The 20,123-nt window shown below is 34.6% G+C and overlaps 1 protein-coding gene across 5 annotated transcripts in view; it reads right to left on the minus strand.

Moving 5' to 3' along the window:
* Positions 1-20,123, minus strand: part of LCOR (ligand dependent nuclear receptor corepressor) — a 136,106-nt gene that overhangs the window by 41,000 nt on the left and 74,983 nt on the right. For 4 of the 5 annotated variants that reach the window (XM_027859605.1, XM_027859599.1, XM_027859609.1 and 1 more), the window contains 3 exons: positions 12,820-12,952; positions 6,753-7,040; positions 2,063-2,156 (listed from right to left, as the gene is read on the minus strand). In XM_027859605.1, the coding sequence (XP_027715406.1) occupies positions 2,063-2,156; positions 6,753-6,990 (332 nt within the window). In that variant the 5' untranslated portion in view covers positions 6,991-7,040; positions 12,820-12,952. Of the gene's footprint in view, positions 1-2,062; positions 2,157-6,752; positions 7,041-12,819; positions 12,953-20,123 lie in introns of those variants that run through there. The other variant, XM_027859617.1, reaches the window with a different exon arrangement.

A 20,123-nucleotide genomic window follows, 5' to 3' on the forward strand; every position in this document is an offset into this window, starting at 1 on the left:
GACAACCTGCTACAAAATCTGAACTCTTGTTCACAATAGTGGAGGCCATGGATGGGTGCTCATTTAATCCACACAAAAAAGCTGCTACTCATCATCAAAAAATAAACAACTCCAAACAGCTTGTCATTTTTTACACTTGAATGAAAAGCAAAGTGGAACCGCCACTAGCAAAGAAGCTGCATGTTAACAACTTACCACACCGCTTCCTTTCAGACACAACGAGAAACACAACGAATGAGAAACCTCTGATTCTCCATTTGAAATGTGCCAGACTCAAAAGAAATGGTGTTTTCTTACTTCCAATACTTTTATTCCTCAAATGCTACTAAATTTAGTTCATTTCAAAGTTATGAGCATTATGCTGTATGTCTTTGAAACTTTATTTTAAAAATCTATTATTTGTGGAATAGTCATTTCTATTTATACTTTAAGTTGATGGCTCCCAAAGAATGCTACCCAAAAGTTAATGATTTAATGAATTATTAGTTCTTTGCCCATTCTTTCCCCACACAACTACAAATACAAACTTATACTGGTTTGCAAGTGTTACACTTTCACAATGACGACAGATTATCAAGGTCAATGATGGCGAATGATAAAGCACGCCCAAAAGAAGTGATAACATTAATAAAATCTAGATAAGAAAGTGAATGTTTAAGAAATTAGACACACTGGTATGGTTCCTATTATATCTACAAAAATAACATGCTAGATTTTTTTTTTCTTGTGGGCTTTGTGTTATGATCAGCAAAAGTTAACACCTTAAGGATAAAACCAAAACTTCACCTAAAAACAGGGCGGTACTGCTAACTCACTTAAGAAACTAGAGAACTTGATTAGAGTTCCACGAAATGAAATGAAAACAGAGAAATAATTTCCAATGTGAAGGTGTGGTCTGCAAAGACAAACTTAAAACAAAATACGATGCTGGTTTTTCCCACCAAATCACAGGTTAAGTCTTATCTAAAAGTTCCATTTAGTCAAACTACTTGGGCTCCTGAAAAATTTCCAAATGTTCCAGGATACTGTGATATAAGAACAGAATTTACTGAGAGGGATATATTGCATTTAAAATAAGTATTTGAAGAAGAGAAAGGTGAAAAAGAAAAGGCAAATACTTTTAAAAACCAAAATGGATAAAATCAACAACAAAAGTTTTATTTTTTTCATTCAAAAAGACAGAAAAAATGAAACATTAAGGAAAAATAAGGGACAGTGTTGTAGTAGCTGATATTACAAAGCATTACAAGGAAGGGATACTTTTAATATGGTTTATACTTTGAAGCTAACCCTAAATATTATTTAGGATTACTAAGAAGGTTGTTTTTCGTATCTAACACACTACAATTCAGTGACAACTTATTAATATTGTTTCCCATGTATCTCAATTTATAACCTATTCTACATAAAAATATCTCCTTTAGAAAAAATACATGGTTAATAAAGGACCCCAGATCATTGTTCACTATGAAATCTGGTTCCTAGAATCTCAAAAAATTCACTTTAATCTTATAGTGATTCTGTATATTGTCCTGATAGAGGTGGTTACCTATCAATACCACACATCAACTCCATCTGTTAAAAGAGGCAATAGAAAGCACCATTATAGTTTATGAACTGTCAACACTGGAAATTATAGTTGCAGTTCACATTCACCAAAACCCCAAAATTCCCTATGTATCAAGTTCTGTAATGAAGTTCTCTTCTTATCCAAAAGCTTCAACCTAAAGACTATAATTGATATGCTTTAACTTTGTAATATTTGATTAAGGTTATTTATCCACATGTCAAACCAACAATCATCCAAAAATACAAATGCATTCTTGCCAAGTTCTTAACTACTTAATAAAAACTGAAGTAAAATTATTAGCCTATGCTATCAAATTTCAGAATGCAGCTTTTCTTGGGAGGTGGACTAAAAGCTGACTTTTCAAAAGATCCACCATAAAAATCATTACTCTGAAGGATTTCCATTTGTTTTAAATGTAAGAGGAGATTAGTATCAATCTGTAATAAAACGCTTATGATAGATTATGAGAAAGCGGCAAATATTTTCCCTTACCCGTTCCCTTGAGTATTGGAGCAACCTGGAGAATGGCTGAGGGAAGTGCTGCCAGCACATGCACTTTTCTTAGTGGACAAATCAAGGACACCGTCTGTAGAAACACAAAGGAACATCTGAGAATGTGGGAAAAACTAGGTGTAACCATGAACTCTATTGGATTAAAAAAGTTAAAAGTTGTTGGCCTACTGTGGATGAATACATTTGTTTTTTTATTCCTGAACCATTAATCAATCAGTCAAATTACCACATTATTTAGAATACAGGCCATTGCATCTAACTCCCTGTGCACCCCGCCACACCCCCTTCTACCAAAAAAAGGATTCTCTTAAAAAGGGGAAAAAACTCAAACAGGTATACACTAAAAACAATACCAATTATAAACTTACTTTAGATTTTACACAAGTTAATGGTGGGAAGGGGGGCAAGTCCAGCCTATTGTCAGAGAAATCTAGTAAAAAGATTACCTTTTGGCAAAGCAACTACAAATCTCACAAACATTATGACAATGTCTTATAAAAAGCAGAATGGTACAGCCAAGAGATAAGTAGCTTTGGGATTTAGAAAAAAGTTCAAGTTTTGTCTGAAGCCCACTTCTGAAGCACATTAGCTGCCTGATCTGGGCAAGTCTCTTAACATTTCATGGCTTAATCAACCCTCTAAGATTATGAGCTGCAGAGCAGGTACTAACCTGCCTTGGTTGAACAAAAATTTTCCTCACAGAGCCTTCATACCAGTGAAATTCAAGGTCTAGTCTTCACGGCTAACATGACCAAAGATTAATATTAGAGAGACTGTCTCCAACCCCCCAAAAGTTGAGGCATTTTACAAGACTATCAAAAATAAAACAAGATATTAAAAATATCAATTTATGTTGTTCCAAGTTCTTTATGAAACCCACTGCCCTTGACTTTCTAAATTAAAAAAGAGTCAGTCCCTCAAAGTCACAAACTATAAAGTCAAACATCTGAAAACTAAGTCTATCTAGAAAAGGTAAAGTCCACATATCTTGGGTTCTCAAAATACTTGCAAGTATTGTTCAAAAAGGGAATTTACAAACCTAATTACAATAATTTTATTGTAACAAAATATTTTTGTTAGATTACAACTGAATGCTATGTTTTTTTAAATACAATGATAAATGCTTGTTGACTGATAAGGGTTAACAGAGAACTTTATAGACATTGCCCTGTTGGATCTTTACAACAACCTTGTGAGGGAGAGTACTGGTATTATCCTCACTTTACAAATTAGAAACAGGTTCAGAATGGCTAAGTGACTTGCCCATGGTCATACAGTTATCAGAAATGGGATCTGAACCTATGTCTCCAAGTCCAGTGTTGTTTCCATTATACCATACAAAGAAATTCCATAAAGTGGGATTAGGTATAATTAGTATGTGATTTCATATACATTTAATTAAAAATGGCTATATTCCCAAGATCACAAATATAGAGCTGAAAGGGATCTTAGAGATCAACTAGTCCAACCCTCTTAATTTTACAGATAGGGAAAAGGACATTCAGAGAGATTAAAAGAAGTACCCAAGGTGACATAAATAGCACAGCTGGGATTTGAACTCAGGTCCTGTGTCTTCAAGTTCAGTGATCCAACTCTGTTTCTTTTCCTACTACACCCCACAGCCTTTCCTACACAACTGATCAAAGATAAAGTACATAATATGATAGTTCTAAATATGGAAATGTTTCCTAGTCAGAAATCCACCCCTAAGCAGAAGTTAATAGGAAGGAAGTTTTAAGTATTTTTGTTTTTAACAAAACATCAAAGTGGTATGCCAAGTTTCAGGACGACAAAGCAAGGAAGATGAAATGTCATTTAAGAAAGCTTCATTTATTAACCAAGAACATACCAAATGTTACATTGCTACCATCTGTGCATAATATTATGCAAGAAAATTACACTTTGTACATAGCATTAACAATTAACCTTGTAAACTTAACCCAAAATACTGCATGATTTTTAAAGATCACATTTTAGGCAAAATTAATGTATTAGGTTAATATTAAATGCCCTCTGCCACCAGGTGAGTAGCAGCAGGTCTCTGAAATCTAGTTTCCCTCTATTTGAAGATAAAGGGATATAGGATTCCTGTGTATCTTCTCATTTTCTACTGCAGGCTATTATAAACTGATATGTTGTCAAGACTAAAAATATTCATTTAAAAAAAAGTAAATCTGATGCAACTGGTACATTTCCAAAGGCATCCATTTCAATGCTACATGGAAGATTTTATTAACCAAAAATGTCCCATCTCTTTTTAACGATATAACCACAATAATGGTGTTGATAATATAATTTTCAACTATAGCATCATTACTGAAGGAAGATAAATTATAAGCTGAATGATAAATTTATATTAATTAACCAATATTATTAATCCTTCAAATATATCCACTTCAAATATAACCATCAAATATGGTTGTAAAACAAAAGATTACAATAATATTTAGAGCAAATACATTTTTAATAAGGTTGGCAAGAGACTGTGCACCTGTTGTCTAAAGATCAACAAACTTAAATTCAGAGAGGCTCGTCACTAGAAGGAAATAAATTATTTGGTCATAGTACCTCATGAAGATTGCCTATTAAAACACAGGTGCAATCTACAGAGTTGCAAAAAAGTATCTAATAACTAATCTCTTATAGAAGTTTGAAAACAGATTTTTTTTTAGTAGAATAACAAATGTATTGAAAAGAAAACAATCTCCTTTAATATCTAATGTTTAGAAAGGCCCCAGTTTTGCAGAGAGAACACTATCATCAATGAAGTGGCCATATAACAAGTTTTATTTTGTCTAGTTAGGAAATCCTTCAAACATTTTGATCCCGGAAGCCTTTCCTAGTCCCTTCTACTTGAGAGTATTGTTCCCTTCGAGATAATCATCCATCTACTCTATCTTTGCATAGTTTATGTACATAGTTGATCACATGTTGTCTTCTGTCCAACAGAATGTAGGCTCCTTGAAGACAGGTATGGTGTTTTTGCCTTTCCAAGTATGCCCCAATATTTAGCACAGTGCCTGGCACATGGCAGGCATTTAATAAATGTTTACTGACTGACACCAAAAAAAGTAGTAATAAAGTAACAAATTAAAATATGGCATTCACATATGATCAACCAAAAGTGGCCTATTTTATAAGTAAGAATATAATTACACTGACTAAGCACAAGAAAATAATTTCACAAGTAATTTTTTTTGGACATTTTAAGTTAAGTTACAAAAATCTCAAGAGGCAAACATTAAATTTGTTTTATTCAATCAAATTTTGCGAAGTTAATACTTTCATTCAAATGATTTCCCCTTCTCTCTCCATCCCTTCCCCATTGTATATGTACAAAACTCTACCACTTTACCGAAAGGTTTGCCTTACCTATAGTTCAATATAAATAAAACTCATTGATTAAAGTTTACATTTAGAAGTTATAATAATTCAAGCACTGCCTTGGATGAAGATATTTTATAATGCAAAAGAGAAAATGCAAAGTTATAGTGCAAAGGGAAAATTTAATCTACTTGAAAAAAATTTTTTAAGTAACTTTTAGGAAAATAGCATTTCATATATTACTAAAAATAAATGTTCACTGCATCGAGCCAGGGGTTTACTGATTCTAGATTTGCATTTATGACCAGTGATGATAGATTTGAATATGCATACATTCATTACAAATTTTTCTCATGTTAAAATAGACTGCAACAGATTTCATTTGACTTTGTATACAAGACAGTAAGACTGAATAAATAATTCATACTTTTTACTAATTCAACACTCTTCCTCCTCCCCCAACCCCAGAGGGATGTTTGACTGTCCTTCCTGTTTGTAAAGATTTTGTCTCAGGTGAAAACCTGTGATGAGTGATTTATTGGCCTACCCCTTCATCTTCGAGGGCATAGCTTTTTCTAGTTAATGATGCTCATTCTAAACTAGGGGTTCTCAACATATGGGGCAAGAACCTGGGATCCACCTAAAGTTGAAGGCTGGGAAATAGAGTTGCAAGGGCACCTACCACCCATGTGCACCAGGCACTGTCATACTGATGTTTAACTCCAGCAACGTAAGCAGTGTGACTCAGTAAAATAAACAAACATACCTTCTGGACACTAAATATATATCTCACAACAGGTATTAATATTTCTCAAATGTGTAAAGAGATGCTATTATAATTAATAAAATATAAATTGATTTAAAAGTAATAAAATAGCTTTTTGTCATATTTTCTCATTTAACGGACAACACAATGTAACTATTAGCATATGAGAATGCATAAAAAGTTGGGAAATTACTTGTTTTAGACCAAATTTTATGAGCAAGAGAGAAAACCTTCATTTATTTTAAATAAAAGAAAAGATTATTATGATAGAAGTGAGGACATTTTGAAAAATACAAAATGCTTATATGTAAACACATCTAAAATGCAGTATACAAGGAAAATTGACGGCCCTACTCAGTCTTAAAGAGAGACCCATATCTTCACCGGTGGAAAGTTAGAGTAATAACTTTCCATGTTTCCTCTCAGTGCATATTTGGACATAAGTGAAGCTGGAAGCTCATCATGTTTTCACCATGTTTTGAGGCCTTATTTGTAAAAATTGGCTCTCAAAATGAGAGTATTAAAACAGCATTTTTTTTTTTAAATTGCACGGAAGAGATGCTGAGAATAAAACCATACCTTGTTCACTAGGTTCTGACTGAGACTTTCTGACAGTAAGGTCCAGAGGTGAGTCTTGGTCAGCCATGAGAAGTTTGCTGAGTACAGGGTTCTGAGCAGTTGCAGCCGTGGGAGAGGTGATAACTGGAGATGCTCTCGGCAGGCTTTGGTTCTTTGTGCTATTGGGCTGGCTGGGGTCCTGAGTAGAGCTATTTTTTGAGGTATATTCAGCAGCAAATTGTTGGATCATTCGCTGCATGATCTCACGGGCCACTAGGGGAATATTGGGGTCAGAGACCCAGGGACTGTCTGTAAACAAAAATTTACTTAATTAAAAATACATTTTTAAAAGTTTTTCAATCAAACATAAAATTTCACTCTTTTAATTTTCATTAAAATGGAGAAGTTTTTCCCCACAAAATGTTTTCATTTCTGAAATGCAGATTCCTTCACAACAGGGAATTTTTAAGTGATTATAAATATTTCTCAGCAATTGCTTTAAGATTGTAGCACTACCTAAAAACCACGCATAATACGTAAAAAAAGCATATCCTATCCTATGGTTAAGACTTACCTGATACAGAAATTCTAAAACCCATCTTTTATTAATTATCTCAAATAAATATCTTATGATAATTACTCCAATGCTTGCCACATACAAGACTACTCAAAATCTTGGATCAGCTAACTAATCCACTTCTTAAAGTCTCTGGGAGATAGATTACTGAGTAATTTCCTTGTACTAAACTGTGAGGCATAATAACATAATAACTGTGAGGCATGATCACAGAAGGGGGTCACTAAACTAAATGATCAGATCCACATAAAAAGCCAAAAACAGGCCGTCCAAGTGGTGTATTCTTTAATAGACCATGACTTCCACTACTACAATGGCTCTAGGTATGTTCTGAAGCAGAAACCCAAGCTATAAATATCTACTAACTTAACAATTTAGAATTAAGAAAAACATGAATTCAGAAAATCATTGTAATTTCAAAGTTGGAAGGGACCTTATAAAAATATTTTAGTCCAACTCTCTCATTTTAAGAGAAAAGTGAGCCCTAGAGAGGTTAAATTTGATGACTCAAAGTCACAATTTGGTGGCAGAGCTTGTACAAGAACCCTGGTATCCTTTTGGGAATTCAATGCACTTTCCAATCACACTACTTTCAGTCTTTAGAGAAGGTAGTTTCGGATGGCATACCAATATTGTTTTTGAAAGTTGTGAGTCCCTTTACCTTTTTACAGGAAGAGATTTTTAGAGCTAGAGAGTGGCTTAGATATCTATCACATAGTCCAACCCTCTCAATGTATAGATAAGGAACCTGAGGTCCATTATAATAAAAATTTTGGTATGATAAAAAAATTTCCAAGTGCCTCAAAAGAAAACTATTTTCATAGAACCAAATCATTGAGTCAATTTCATTAAGTTATTATAAAATTTGTTCTAACCAAGTTTTATTTAGAATAGTAGAATTCTTTCTAAAATCCAGTTTTTTAAAAAAGACATGACACTATTATAATTGGATTTACATACTTAAAGATTAAATGTATGTAAAAATAAATATGACTGCAGAAATTTCTGACTGGCATATCTTTTAGTGCAGTTTCACTGGCAAGTCTCTAGTATTTTTTCTTTTTTTTTTACGGTGTAAATGTGAATGTTCAGAAAGTTCTGAGGTCAAGTGAACATAAAGAGGAAATACTAGGGATCAGTAAATAAACACTACGGCAATCCCACTTATTTTTCACCAACCACTAGTTTTTCTTGCCAATTATCTATGGAAAGTTTTTCAGGAAGTTTTTATTTTACTTATTTCTGAAAATATGCCTTCATATAAAACAATATTCCAATCTCTCAAACATTCCAATGGAAAAAGTAGAGAACATCTGACAAAAGAGGGAAATACTTTCACAACGAGAACCAAATTGAAATGGTTTAGAGGTGTGTCTATACTTTTATTAGATTAGTAACTATAGTTAAAGAAATTCTTGGAGAAACAGAGTCTTGAGAATAGACTCTGAAGCTCATTTTCACTTCTGAGAGCAAGACAATATAGACAAAGGCCATACAGTTAAGAAAAAGACAAACAAGGCCTAGACTGAATAAATACTTGTCCTGTTTTATTTTCTGCTCCTTTTGAAAACCTTGGACATATCTGATTATTTAATGTATAAAACACATTACATGTACCCCATATGCACACCTAGACAACATTATCAGGACAGAAAAGTGACAAATTAGCTCAAACTGAAATAAAAATGGCTAACATTTAATTAAGAAAATCTGATGGATAGTACTCAGATGCTATGGTCTGCAGGATAACAAAGAGTTAGATACAACTGATCGACTACACAACAACCATTTAATTATTATGAATAGTTATTAATTAAAATAGCTAAACATGACAACTCCACATTCTAAAATGTAAATCATTTATCGGAATAAAATGGCACACTCTCAAAAATTACAACTGAAGTAAATTTAATTCAAACAAAGATCAGAGACCTAAGCTAAAACGAACCTTACATCGAAAACAAATGCTGAATTTATCAAAGTCATAGAAAATTGATTAATTGAAAATCTGAAATTCCTTCAGAAAGTATGCCACTAAAACAAAAACCTACACTTTACTATTTAGGTTTTTAACAATTAAGTACTTAAAACACCACTTACATTCAAAGTAGTATGTGTGTGTGTGTGTGTGTTTGTACATACATACAGATACACATACACACACATATATGTATGTATACACACATATATAAAAGAATCATTATAATGTAATTTTCTGTGGCAGTGATGGGCCTGGAAAAAAAAGAAGGGTACAGAAATAAACAAATGTAGGTGAGCTTTAAAAATAATTGTCACTGAACTTTTTCTTCTCTTTCCTCAAAGTCCATATCGAAAGGGGCTCCTCCCTTCAGAAAATAGGGCTTGAAAAGGGAAGATGGCTCCAAGAACAGCACTCTTTCCTTTTTATCTCCAAATTTCCTGTCCCCAGAGAGAAGGAAAGTAATACTTGTTTTACACAATTGAGAAATTCATTATGATTAATAAATGAGATTCCCTTTAAAATATCTATCAATCATTTATAACTTACAGTGAATTACTATATTTTTAATCAGTTCCCATAGCAACTAGCTAAAGGTAATTTTGTAGCATGGATACCTTCCCATGTACTTAAGGTCTGTAAGGTGCTGAACAGGTAAGAAGGAAAACCAGAGGTCAACATAAAGTTCACTAGAGCCTTAAAGAGAGTCTGGATGAAGGTGAGGAACAAAGCAGCCAACCAAAAAATGGTATAAAACAACTCTAAAAAAGTGGCTGGTGGTCTCTCTAGGAGGCAAAAACTACCAACACACTAACACAAAGCATGGTGACACAGCTCTACAGAAAACCATGTAAATGTGAAAATGGAGAATGCCCTAAAGTTAAAGCATGTAAGGAACATGAATATTTATTACAGGATGTCCAGCTGGATGTATACAATGAGATTCACACATACATACATATCTGATCATAAATAACCTCTGAACAATTAGCACTTGTCAGTCTCTTATTTTTTTTTTTTAATAGCATAGGGGAATAATGAGATTTTATCAATTTGAAGGAAACTACCATGGATGCATATAGGTAATTCTTCTGGAACTAAAAGTCTCCTAGAATTGCACAGGACTCTGAAAAGTTGCCTCTGGTCACATAGACATGTAAGTCATTCCTGGAGTTCACATCTTCCTAATTCTCAGATCAGTCCTTTCTCTATCTTCCTATTGCAGGCTGAAACTTCAAACTCTTACAGAGCTCTAAATTCGGTCTTCAGACATGAAAAATTTCATGAGGTTATAGGTGAGACAAAAAAATGAATACAAAATAAAACCAATGAGAAAAAAGTTAAGGAAAATTAGTTAATTTCTTGGCTAATTATTTCCCATTAACTATCTCTTGTATGTACCTTTTTTTTTGCATAGTCTCCCTCATTAGAATGAGATCTCCTTGAGAGCAGGGGCCACACTTCTGTCTTTCTTTGTACTTAGAACACAGTACCTGTACTTAGTACAGTGCTTGGCACCTGGAAAGTAGTTATTAAATGTTTTTTGACTGACTGAAGAAAGCACCAAATTTAGAGTAAGAGGACTTGGATTTGAATTCCACTGATTTTGTGGCTACCTCATAGAAGACTGAACCTGTGTTTTACTGACTCCTCTCTAACAATGTGTGGTATTTTCTTTTTAACTCAGTCTTACAGAATTATAGAGAGCAGAGGTATCAGACACACTGCTAAAAGGCGTGTGGCCTGAACCAAATTAAAATATAAGTGGGAAACATTTAGCCAAGTAAATAAAAACATAACACCATACTGGTAAAACTGACTTAGAAAACCACATGTTAACATTACCAATGTGCTAAGTCAATATGTGTCATGCAGGGATCCTTCTATCCTTCTTATTGAATTTGACACACTGACCTAGAGCACTAAGAGGTACAGTGATCTGACAAGGGAAGGCACCCTGTACCCTGGTCCTTCCTGGCTCTAGGGGCCAGCTCTCTAGCCAATCAGTCAATAAGCATTAATATGTGTTTAAGGCCCTGGGTTAAGTGCTGGGGATACAAAGCAAAGAAAAAAAACATTGCCCCTTTCCTCCAGAAGCTCACATTCTAATAGGAGTGAGAACATGCAAATAACTACGTACATCTAAGATACAAACAGTGTAGACAGGAAAGTCATCTTTGTTACACAGATAACAACAGTCCAGGGGAGAGGGGGTAGGGCCTCAAGCAGAAGATGGGGATTTGAGCTGAGTCTCGTATGGAGACAGTTGAGGACAGCCAGTGCAGAGGCCCAGAGCAGGGAGATGGAAGTGTCATGAGTGGACAACAGCAAGGGAGATCATGGAGCTAAATTCCTGAGTTGTGGAATAGGGTCAAGGGTGGGGAAACTAGAGAGGCAGGAAAGGACCAGAGGGAAAGGTTTTAAATGCCAAATGAAGGCTTTTCTGTTTGATCCTGGAGGTAAGGGGGACCGCTGGAATTTGGGGGTGGGGTGCATTATGACATTGCTAGAACGATGCTTTATTCAGAAGACCACTATAGTCCAAGAGGAAGCTAGTGAGCATCCCTGGCGGTCAGTTTTGTCACTAAAAATAAGGAGACAGGTATGGATAAGTTTTAAGGTCCCTTCCAGATGTCATATTATAAACAAGACTTTAAACATATTAAGAGTTTTTAGACAAAGCTCAAGTACTAGCTAGCTTTCATCTTAATCAAGGAACAATATGAAACTGCAGGATAAGGAAATTAGGCTGGTAAATGAATGATTTTTATATATATATATATAACTGGATGGTTTATCACAGTAGTCTAGAATAGCCTTTCCTAAAGGTATTGGTTACAAGCAAATATGTCTAAAGGCAAGAGGATGGACAAGATGATCTAAATGAATCTCTTCAACCTTATGATTAATACAAAATAAATCAAATCAAATACTGAAATACTGTTTTTTAAAAAAAAAAAGTTTATGAAAAAACACTTTTAGGCAAAAGGCTTTTGTAATTCCAACATAATTCAAACATATAACTGAAATAATTAACTTTTCAAACTCATTTACATATATTGAGTATGGCTAGAACATTGTTCACTCGTTTAAAAACAATAAGATATCTGCTAAAATGTCTGAACAGATCTTATTCTAGTAACACCCAAGAAAAAAAGAAATATTTTTCATTTTTACTTATATTAAATCTTTTAAAAATTATTATAATTTCTATATAGTTTGTTTCACAGAGAGCCCAAATATTAAATAATAATGAATGTTTAAGAAAAATGGCAGCTCACGATGGCAATTTCTCAGGCTGCATTCAAGTCTCAAGAAAGTCAAAGCAATTTGTGTAATTATAATTTTACCATTTACTTAACTAAAAATTTAACAAAACTTTATTCCAGGGCAATAAACTGACTGTGACTACCGTGACAAATTTCATTCAATTTTTGCCTTGACCAAATGAAAACGTAAAACAAAAACATAGAAAATGATCAAAATCGGCAACCTCTTACAGATCCTGGATATTATTCATTCCCCATACCAACCTTTTCTATAAAAGACTGCATTGAGGAATTCTTCTGCTTGTCTCTCGAAACGAATGATTTTTGTTTGCCCTTGTCTAAGCAGAGCTTCTTGCCCAGCTCCCAAAGCTGGTTCATCCAGATCAACTAAATGTTCCTGTAAAAACAGTCAGTGAAACATTTACAAAAAAATTTCTCCTCAAAAGGCACAAAAGAATAATTACATACCAACATAAAATGAAAAATATTTTAATACAACTTAAGATGAATTTTAAAAATCACACTGCCACTTTTAATTCAAAACCAAAATTCACAGAAATGTATTTGAATTTCAACCAAAGTTTTATCTCCAATGACTGAAATGCAAAAGGAGAATGCGTGTATTAAATATATACACGCGGAGTAGATGCATTTAAGAGCTTAAACCTGCACTAAGATCTCAGGGACAACACACACACACACACACACACACACACACACACACTCTCTCTCTCTTATAAGATCTCCATCTATAATTCAACTTAAGATTCTATATAGACTTTTGAGTAAAACTCAAGATCATATATTGAGTTGAATCATTTTTAAAAAGTTATCCTGCAAATGTAATTACTTTAAAATAAAAATATCATTAATAATGTACTGACAATACAAGTTTATTGGCTTCTTTCTTCTACCAAGGCATAATGATTTTTATTTATTAGAAGAATTTTATAGAAAATTAACTACATGTTATTATTCAGTAAGATAAGAGAAAAAAAAATCAAAAGAATCTGTTTAGAGGGCAGCCATAGTAGGAGAAAAGGAAAAGTAAATTCACTAACTTCCCCCCACCCCAATCTCTCTATCTAATCTTTGCTTGTCCAATGCTGCAGTGCCAATTAGGAAAAGCCCCACTGATTTGTGCTTATGCTGACCAGTGTGAATAATGCAGTTAACTGAATGTCACACTACATGAAAATGAGAGCAGAAAGGAAAGGAAAGGCCTTTTGAGTGGCCTTTAAAGTCCATAAAATTGACTAAAATTCAAGGTTATGCATTTCTTTTCATAATGGAAGATTAAAGAGATATTTTAAATTTAAGTAGGAATATATATGGATACGAAGAAGTATAAACAATGACTTGAGTGCTCTAAGTGGAAAACTTCGTTTTATTAATTTCCCTGCAGCAATAATTCCTTTCTCCCCTAAAACTCCACAACAAAACTATGTATCCTGTAAATAGCATGCTTCTTTTGTCAATTATACTGCTTAATTGTGAATAATCACATAGTACATAAAGTACATATTTAAAATATCATTAAACTTAAAGAAGCTGTGACTATTTTAAATGCATGTGAAAAATTAAGCTGATTACATAATGAAATAAATCTTCACTTTGGTCTAAACAGTCCTAAAATTATAACAGTAATTCTAATGAACATTATGGTGGATATATTTGCCATTTCTTATGTTACAAAGAATAGGTCCAATTTAAACAATGATTTAAGAAACTGTGTTCATCCAAACGAATATTCACAAAATTTTGATATTAAATTAGCAAACTTTCTATAAAACTGTTGATAAATATCAAAAGCAAGTTCAAAGAAAATTTTCCCTCTTTCATCTAGTTGTTCAGGGATTTACTATGAGACTTGTAATAGCTTCATAGTACACGGAAAAACGAAGCTCCTTCAAACCAGGCTTTCCGCTGCCAAAATGGCTTATACACAGTCTTTCAGTACAGACTGTTATCAAAACAACAGCAGAATTAAAATGCAACCAGTTTCATCAACTTTGAAATTTGCAAGATACTTTTCAACAGATGTTCAACCTATCAAAAATTATTTATTAAGTGCCCACCATGTGCCAGGCACTGGGGCAATTCCTACCCTTAGGAACATCAGAGTATATTCAGGGAACCCAACATGTACACGTACACACATATACAAAATGATCTTAGGAGGAAGGCACTACAGCAGTCAAATCTAAAAAGAATTTTTCAGACAACATACAAAGATTTCTATGAGAACCAAAAACAAGGCATAGAACCTTCAATATTCCACATTTTCGTACCAAATTTAACTCACATAGCAGCTACATAAACATTTAATTGTTTATATGTCTGGGATTTTTCCTAGACATACATATTTATGCGTACACATATATGTATGTATATACTAATTTCAAAATTAGGTGTAACACTACCTCCTCAAATTCGTAAGTGACAGTAACCAATGAATATGAAGATGATTCAAAGACGGGCAGTTATATGAACATATCAAATGTGGTATTAGGATAATCAATTCTTTTCCCCTGATAATTTTCCAAAAGAGAGTATAAAAGGTATGAGGAAGAATATAAAGTGATGTCCTAGACACTGTATATTCAGAAACCTTTATTAATCTTTCTGGTTGTTACCCATTTACCAAAGAGCAGTTATTTAACATCTAGTTACATAGCAAAAGTAAAAATGTTAAATGCAATCTCCCAATATTTCATCCTTTCTTCAACCACGATTTGTAATTCTAAGAGTTAGAAGGCACCTTAAAGGTCATTTAACCTCCATACCGATATAGGATCATTTCCAGGTCCTGAAAAACATTATTTTCTGCAAGATTCGCCTAAGTTTACGAAAGAGTAGAGAAATGGATTTGCATATGATTAAAAGGAAGTTGACATATAAGATGGATTACCTCTTCTTAAATGTTTTACATTTGTTGCTTAAACACAGAGAAGTGATTATGAGTTTCTAAAAGCTTTCTTCATCAGGTAATCTGAAAGTCAACAGAGAGCTCCAGAGAGTACTGTGCAGAAGCTACAGTGTTGATTGCCTAAATTGTCATGGCCTTGTCACCTCTGAACTATGAGGTCTTGCTGCAAGTTTGCCTAGATATTCACTATACCTCTAATCCTAGATTTCACCATAAAAAGATAGTGTAGGGTGAAGAGTGTAGGACTAAGTTAGAGCTGATAAATCTTGAGTATCACTTTATTGTAAGTCATCTGATCATTTGAAAATGTAATGATTGTTTTTACCTTTAAAAATTTAATAACTTTTTAAGTAGTGGTGATAGAAAACTTCCTTATTTATTTCTACATGCCACAGGAGTTGATATTTTAAATGAATCTTGTTTGCATTAACAAATCTTATGCCTCTATCACCATAGACAAACTGGTAACATTCAGCTGTGGAAAATATACTGAATGACTAAAATTATAGTACTTAAAAAAATAAACATTCTTTAAATGTTTCTAAGCTTCTTAATCAAAAGTTTAAAAAAAACTGAACTGATTCAAGGGCAAAACTGGTGGCAAATGCTGATTTTATGAACAAACCTCTGGTGCGTAATAGTAATAACTGGACTTGTCTTAATTCTTGGTTATCTCCTCTAAACCAACTCCTCATTATCAGTTACAGCATTTTGATTGAACCCCTCAGGGGTCTATTACTATTATCACATAGCTACACCAAGGGTCCCAGAATCTCTCTGCTTAAAAAACTAATGAAAATTTACAAGCTATAATTATTCATATCCCCATGTGGCCTAAGGTAAATTATTTCTAAATCTAAGATGGATATATTGCATAGACATCCTCCAGGGCTTATCTGCAGTTAAGCAGTGCTTTCTTCCTTTCAGATCTGAAACTTACGTTTTTCTTTCCTGTGCATTAATAATAGTTTCTCTCATCATTCCCAACATAAAAGTATTGGTGTTAAAATAATAAATGTGATAAAATGGTTCTCCTTTGAATTGCATCTTAACTAGTATTGGATGAAGCTGTTTTAGAATTAAAATGGGCTTCATTACTGAAATACTGGCCCTTGCAGAATGTCCACAAAGTTCTAAATCCCAAGGGGAAATGTTTCTTGGAACTGTTTCATCCAAAGGTTAAGTCTAGAACAGTGGTCTCAACTTTTTTGAGCATTCATTTGTAACAGCTGGGGGAAAAATTGCCTGTACCTCTCAATTCCTTTAAGGGTCAGTTTTAAAGCATCTTCTGCCTTTCTGGACCTCCCCTAACCCCACTCAAGCAGCTAGTGCCTTTTCTCAACATCACCTAGTCTCTATTGTATATAATCCTATTTACATACATACACACCGCCCCAGGCTAGACCATAAACTCTTCAAGGGTGGAGCACTGTATCAGAAATCAGGAAGACCTTGGTTCTTATCTCACCTCAGACACTAGCAGTGTGACTCTGTACAAGTCATACAGCTTCTCTGGACCTCAGTTGCCTCATCTGTAAAACAGGGGAGTTGGACTCAGTGATTTCTAAGGTCTCTTTCATCTCTTAAATCTATGGTTTTATGATCTGTATTTTTCTCCAAGCGTCTCCACTAATCACCTTTCTACTCCCCCCCACCTGTCCCTGACTCCTGGTCTAGAGAAGTCAATTAAGAAATGCTCAATCCTTTCCAACTCAGCTTCTCCCCTAAAAGGGCTGAGAACAGTTTCACAGAAGCTCTTTATTCCTCTATAGTAGTACGACACTGGATAAAAAGAACCCTGGCCTTGTAGGACCACTCTTAAAATAAAGAAGTATGGGGGCAGGTAGGTGGCACAGTGGATTGAGCTCTGGCTTTGGAGTCAGGAGGACCTGAGCTCAAATCCGACCTCAGACACTTGATACTTACTAGCTTTGTGACCCTGGGCAAGTCACTTAACCCTGACTGCCTCATCAAAAAGACAAAAAGAAAAAAAAAAGATAAGGAAGTGGTATAATAGAAAGTACATAGGTTATACGTTAGGTGACTTAGTACTGGTTTCAATTCTTAGTAAGTCACTATTGGGCAAACTGTTTTAACCTTTCTAAGCCCCATTTTTTGGAGAAATGGCAAAATGAAAATACTGGGTATAAAAGAAAATAACTTCTACATGATTTTCCATAAGGTTAAAGTCCTGAAACTAACTCCCCAAATAAGTAGAAACTCTCCTGTGCTCTTGTTTTCTCACTACTAATGAACCATAGCTGAGATTCTTATACTCTTTCATTCCCTGTCTGATATGACACATGTAGCATCCTTTAGATGCTCCTCATCCTGGAGCAGAGATATGACAGGCACCAGAGGTAGTGGAAATGATTAAGCCACTACAAGGGGTGTTCTTGTGTAATCTAGGAAATATGTTTTACATTTTTAAAAACCATCTTAGTTCATAAGCTACACAAAAATAGGCAGCCAGTTGGATTTGGCCCTTAGCCTATAGTTTGTTGATTCCTGCGTGACTAGACCCCAGATGTTATGGCCAGAGAGTAGCAGGGTAACAAGGCTTTCCTCATTCCAACTAGATATGATCCCTTTCTTCTCTGATTCCCCCACTGTATATCACTGTCGTAACACTTATATCTGACCTTCTATAATAGATATTTATGTATCTGCCCCATTAGGTAAGGACATTTATTCATCTGTCCTATTCTTCATAGTACTTTATATGTAGCAGGCAGTTTATAAGTATTTGATGAATTCAACTGATTAACAAATGATGGTGTAGAAGAGACATGGTCTGAGGGAGGTAATATAACAAAGGAGAAATGAAAGAGCAAAGTGAGATTACATTGTAGAATACCCAGCATCTGGGGGTCTTAAGGTGGGAGAAAAAGGTTCCTTGACCTTTGTAAGACTTAGTGGAATTTAACCCATTCTTTTGCACCTAATACCTCCAACTTGTCCTCCCCAAGATAAAAATGGAAGTTTCTGAGTGCTATTTTGACCTAAGTCCCCCAAAATAATTAACCCTTGAGAATGGACTTCAGAAACAGAGTTTAATTTCTGAGGCATTTCAGCCACTACCATTAAAAAAAAGTGGAAACCAAAAATCTCCCCCACATACCTGATCCTCTTGCAAAATTCCTAAAGGATAAAATATTAATTATCACAGAATCTCTTTAGAGATACCTCAAGTCATCTAAGTCTAATCCATACGTGAACTGAAATCCCTCCTATAATAGACATCTGACAAATGGTTATCCGGCCTTTTCTTGATCCTATGAGAAACCCCCCTGAGAGGCAGCCTATTTCATTTTTGGTCAACTTGAATTATTAGAGTTTTCCCTCCTTATACCAAGCCTGAATCTGCCTGTGCACCTTCCGTCTACTATTGCTAATTCTGCTGCCTGGGAACAAACAGAATAGGACTAAGACCTCTTCTATATTTAAGACTTTACGATACTTTGACAGCTTTCGTGTCTCCCCCAAATCTACTCTTTTCCAGGTTATTCATCCCAAGTTCCTTCAAATGATCATCACATCTCTAATTTCCTTAATATTGGGTTGTTTTCCTTAGCCAAGTTCCAGCTTAACAAAATCTTCCCTAAAATTTTAGACACAAATGAACCAAATATTCTAAATATGGTCTGACCAAAGCAGAGTAAAAGAAGACAGGTTATCAACTCCCTTATTCTGTATGCTAGCTCTCTCTCAAGACAGCCTAAGACTGGACAGGTTTTTGTTGCCATATCCCTCATTGACTGCACATCACCAAAACCATCCAGGGTTCTCCCCTCACCCAGGAACTGCTATCCAGTCACATAACCCCTATATTGAACTTGTGACATTATTTTATGAAACCAAGCACAAAATTTTACATTCATACCTATGTTTAATTTCACTTTATTAAATTTAGCCCATTGTGTTAAGTTGTTGAGATCTCCTAAGAGTCAGATCAAGTCAAGTCCATAAGCATTTATTAAGCACCTACTATGCACCACATATTGTTCTAAGTGCTAGGAACACAGTCCCACCTCGCCATCCCCACCAAAAAATCCATGCTCTCAAAGAACTCACAGGGAAGACAACATGCAAACAAATATGTACAACTGAGAAATCAGACAAGATAGGTTGGAGATAACCTTAGAGCAAAGGCACTAGCATTAAGGAGGATCAGGAAAGGTTTCTTGTAAAAGGTGGGATTTTAGCTGGGACGTGAAGTCAGGGAAGCCAAGAGGTGATGAGGAAGACAAGAATTCAACATCCAGTTGAAATGAATGGAATTGGGAAATGTGTGAGATCAGCAAATGAGGTTGTGTCTTGTTTGAGGAATAGCAAAGAAGCCAATGTCACTGGTCACAGAGTATGTTGGGAGAGGGAAGAATAAAGCATAAGAAAACTGGAAAGGCAGATGACGACCAGGTTATAAAAGGATTTTATGGCTAAAATAGAGGGTTTTACATTTGATCCTGGAGGTTATAGGAAGCCATGAGAGTATGCTGAAGAGGGTAGGGGGTGGGGTTTGACATAGTCAGATTTGTGCTTTAGGGAGATTAATCTGACAGCTGAGCAGAGGAATACTGGAGTAGGATCTGTTTCTGGCATCCATTGTTTTTGTTATCCCTCTTAACTTTGTGTCATC

Source organism: Vombatus ursinus, unplaced genomic scaffold, assembly GCF_900497805.2.
Source record: "Vombatus ursinus unplaced genomic scaffold, bare-nosed wombat genome assembly UNPS02000749.1, whole genome shotgun sequence".
NCBI classification, from domain to species: Eukaryota; Metazoa; Chordata; class Mammalia; order Diprotodontia; family Vombatidae; genus Vombatus; species Vombatus ursinus.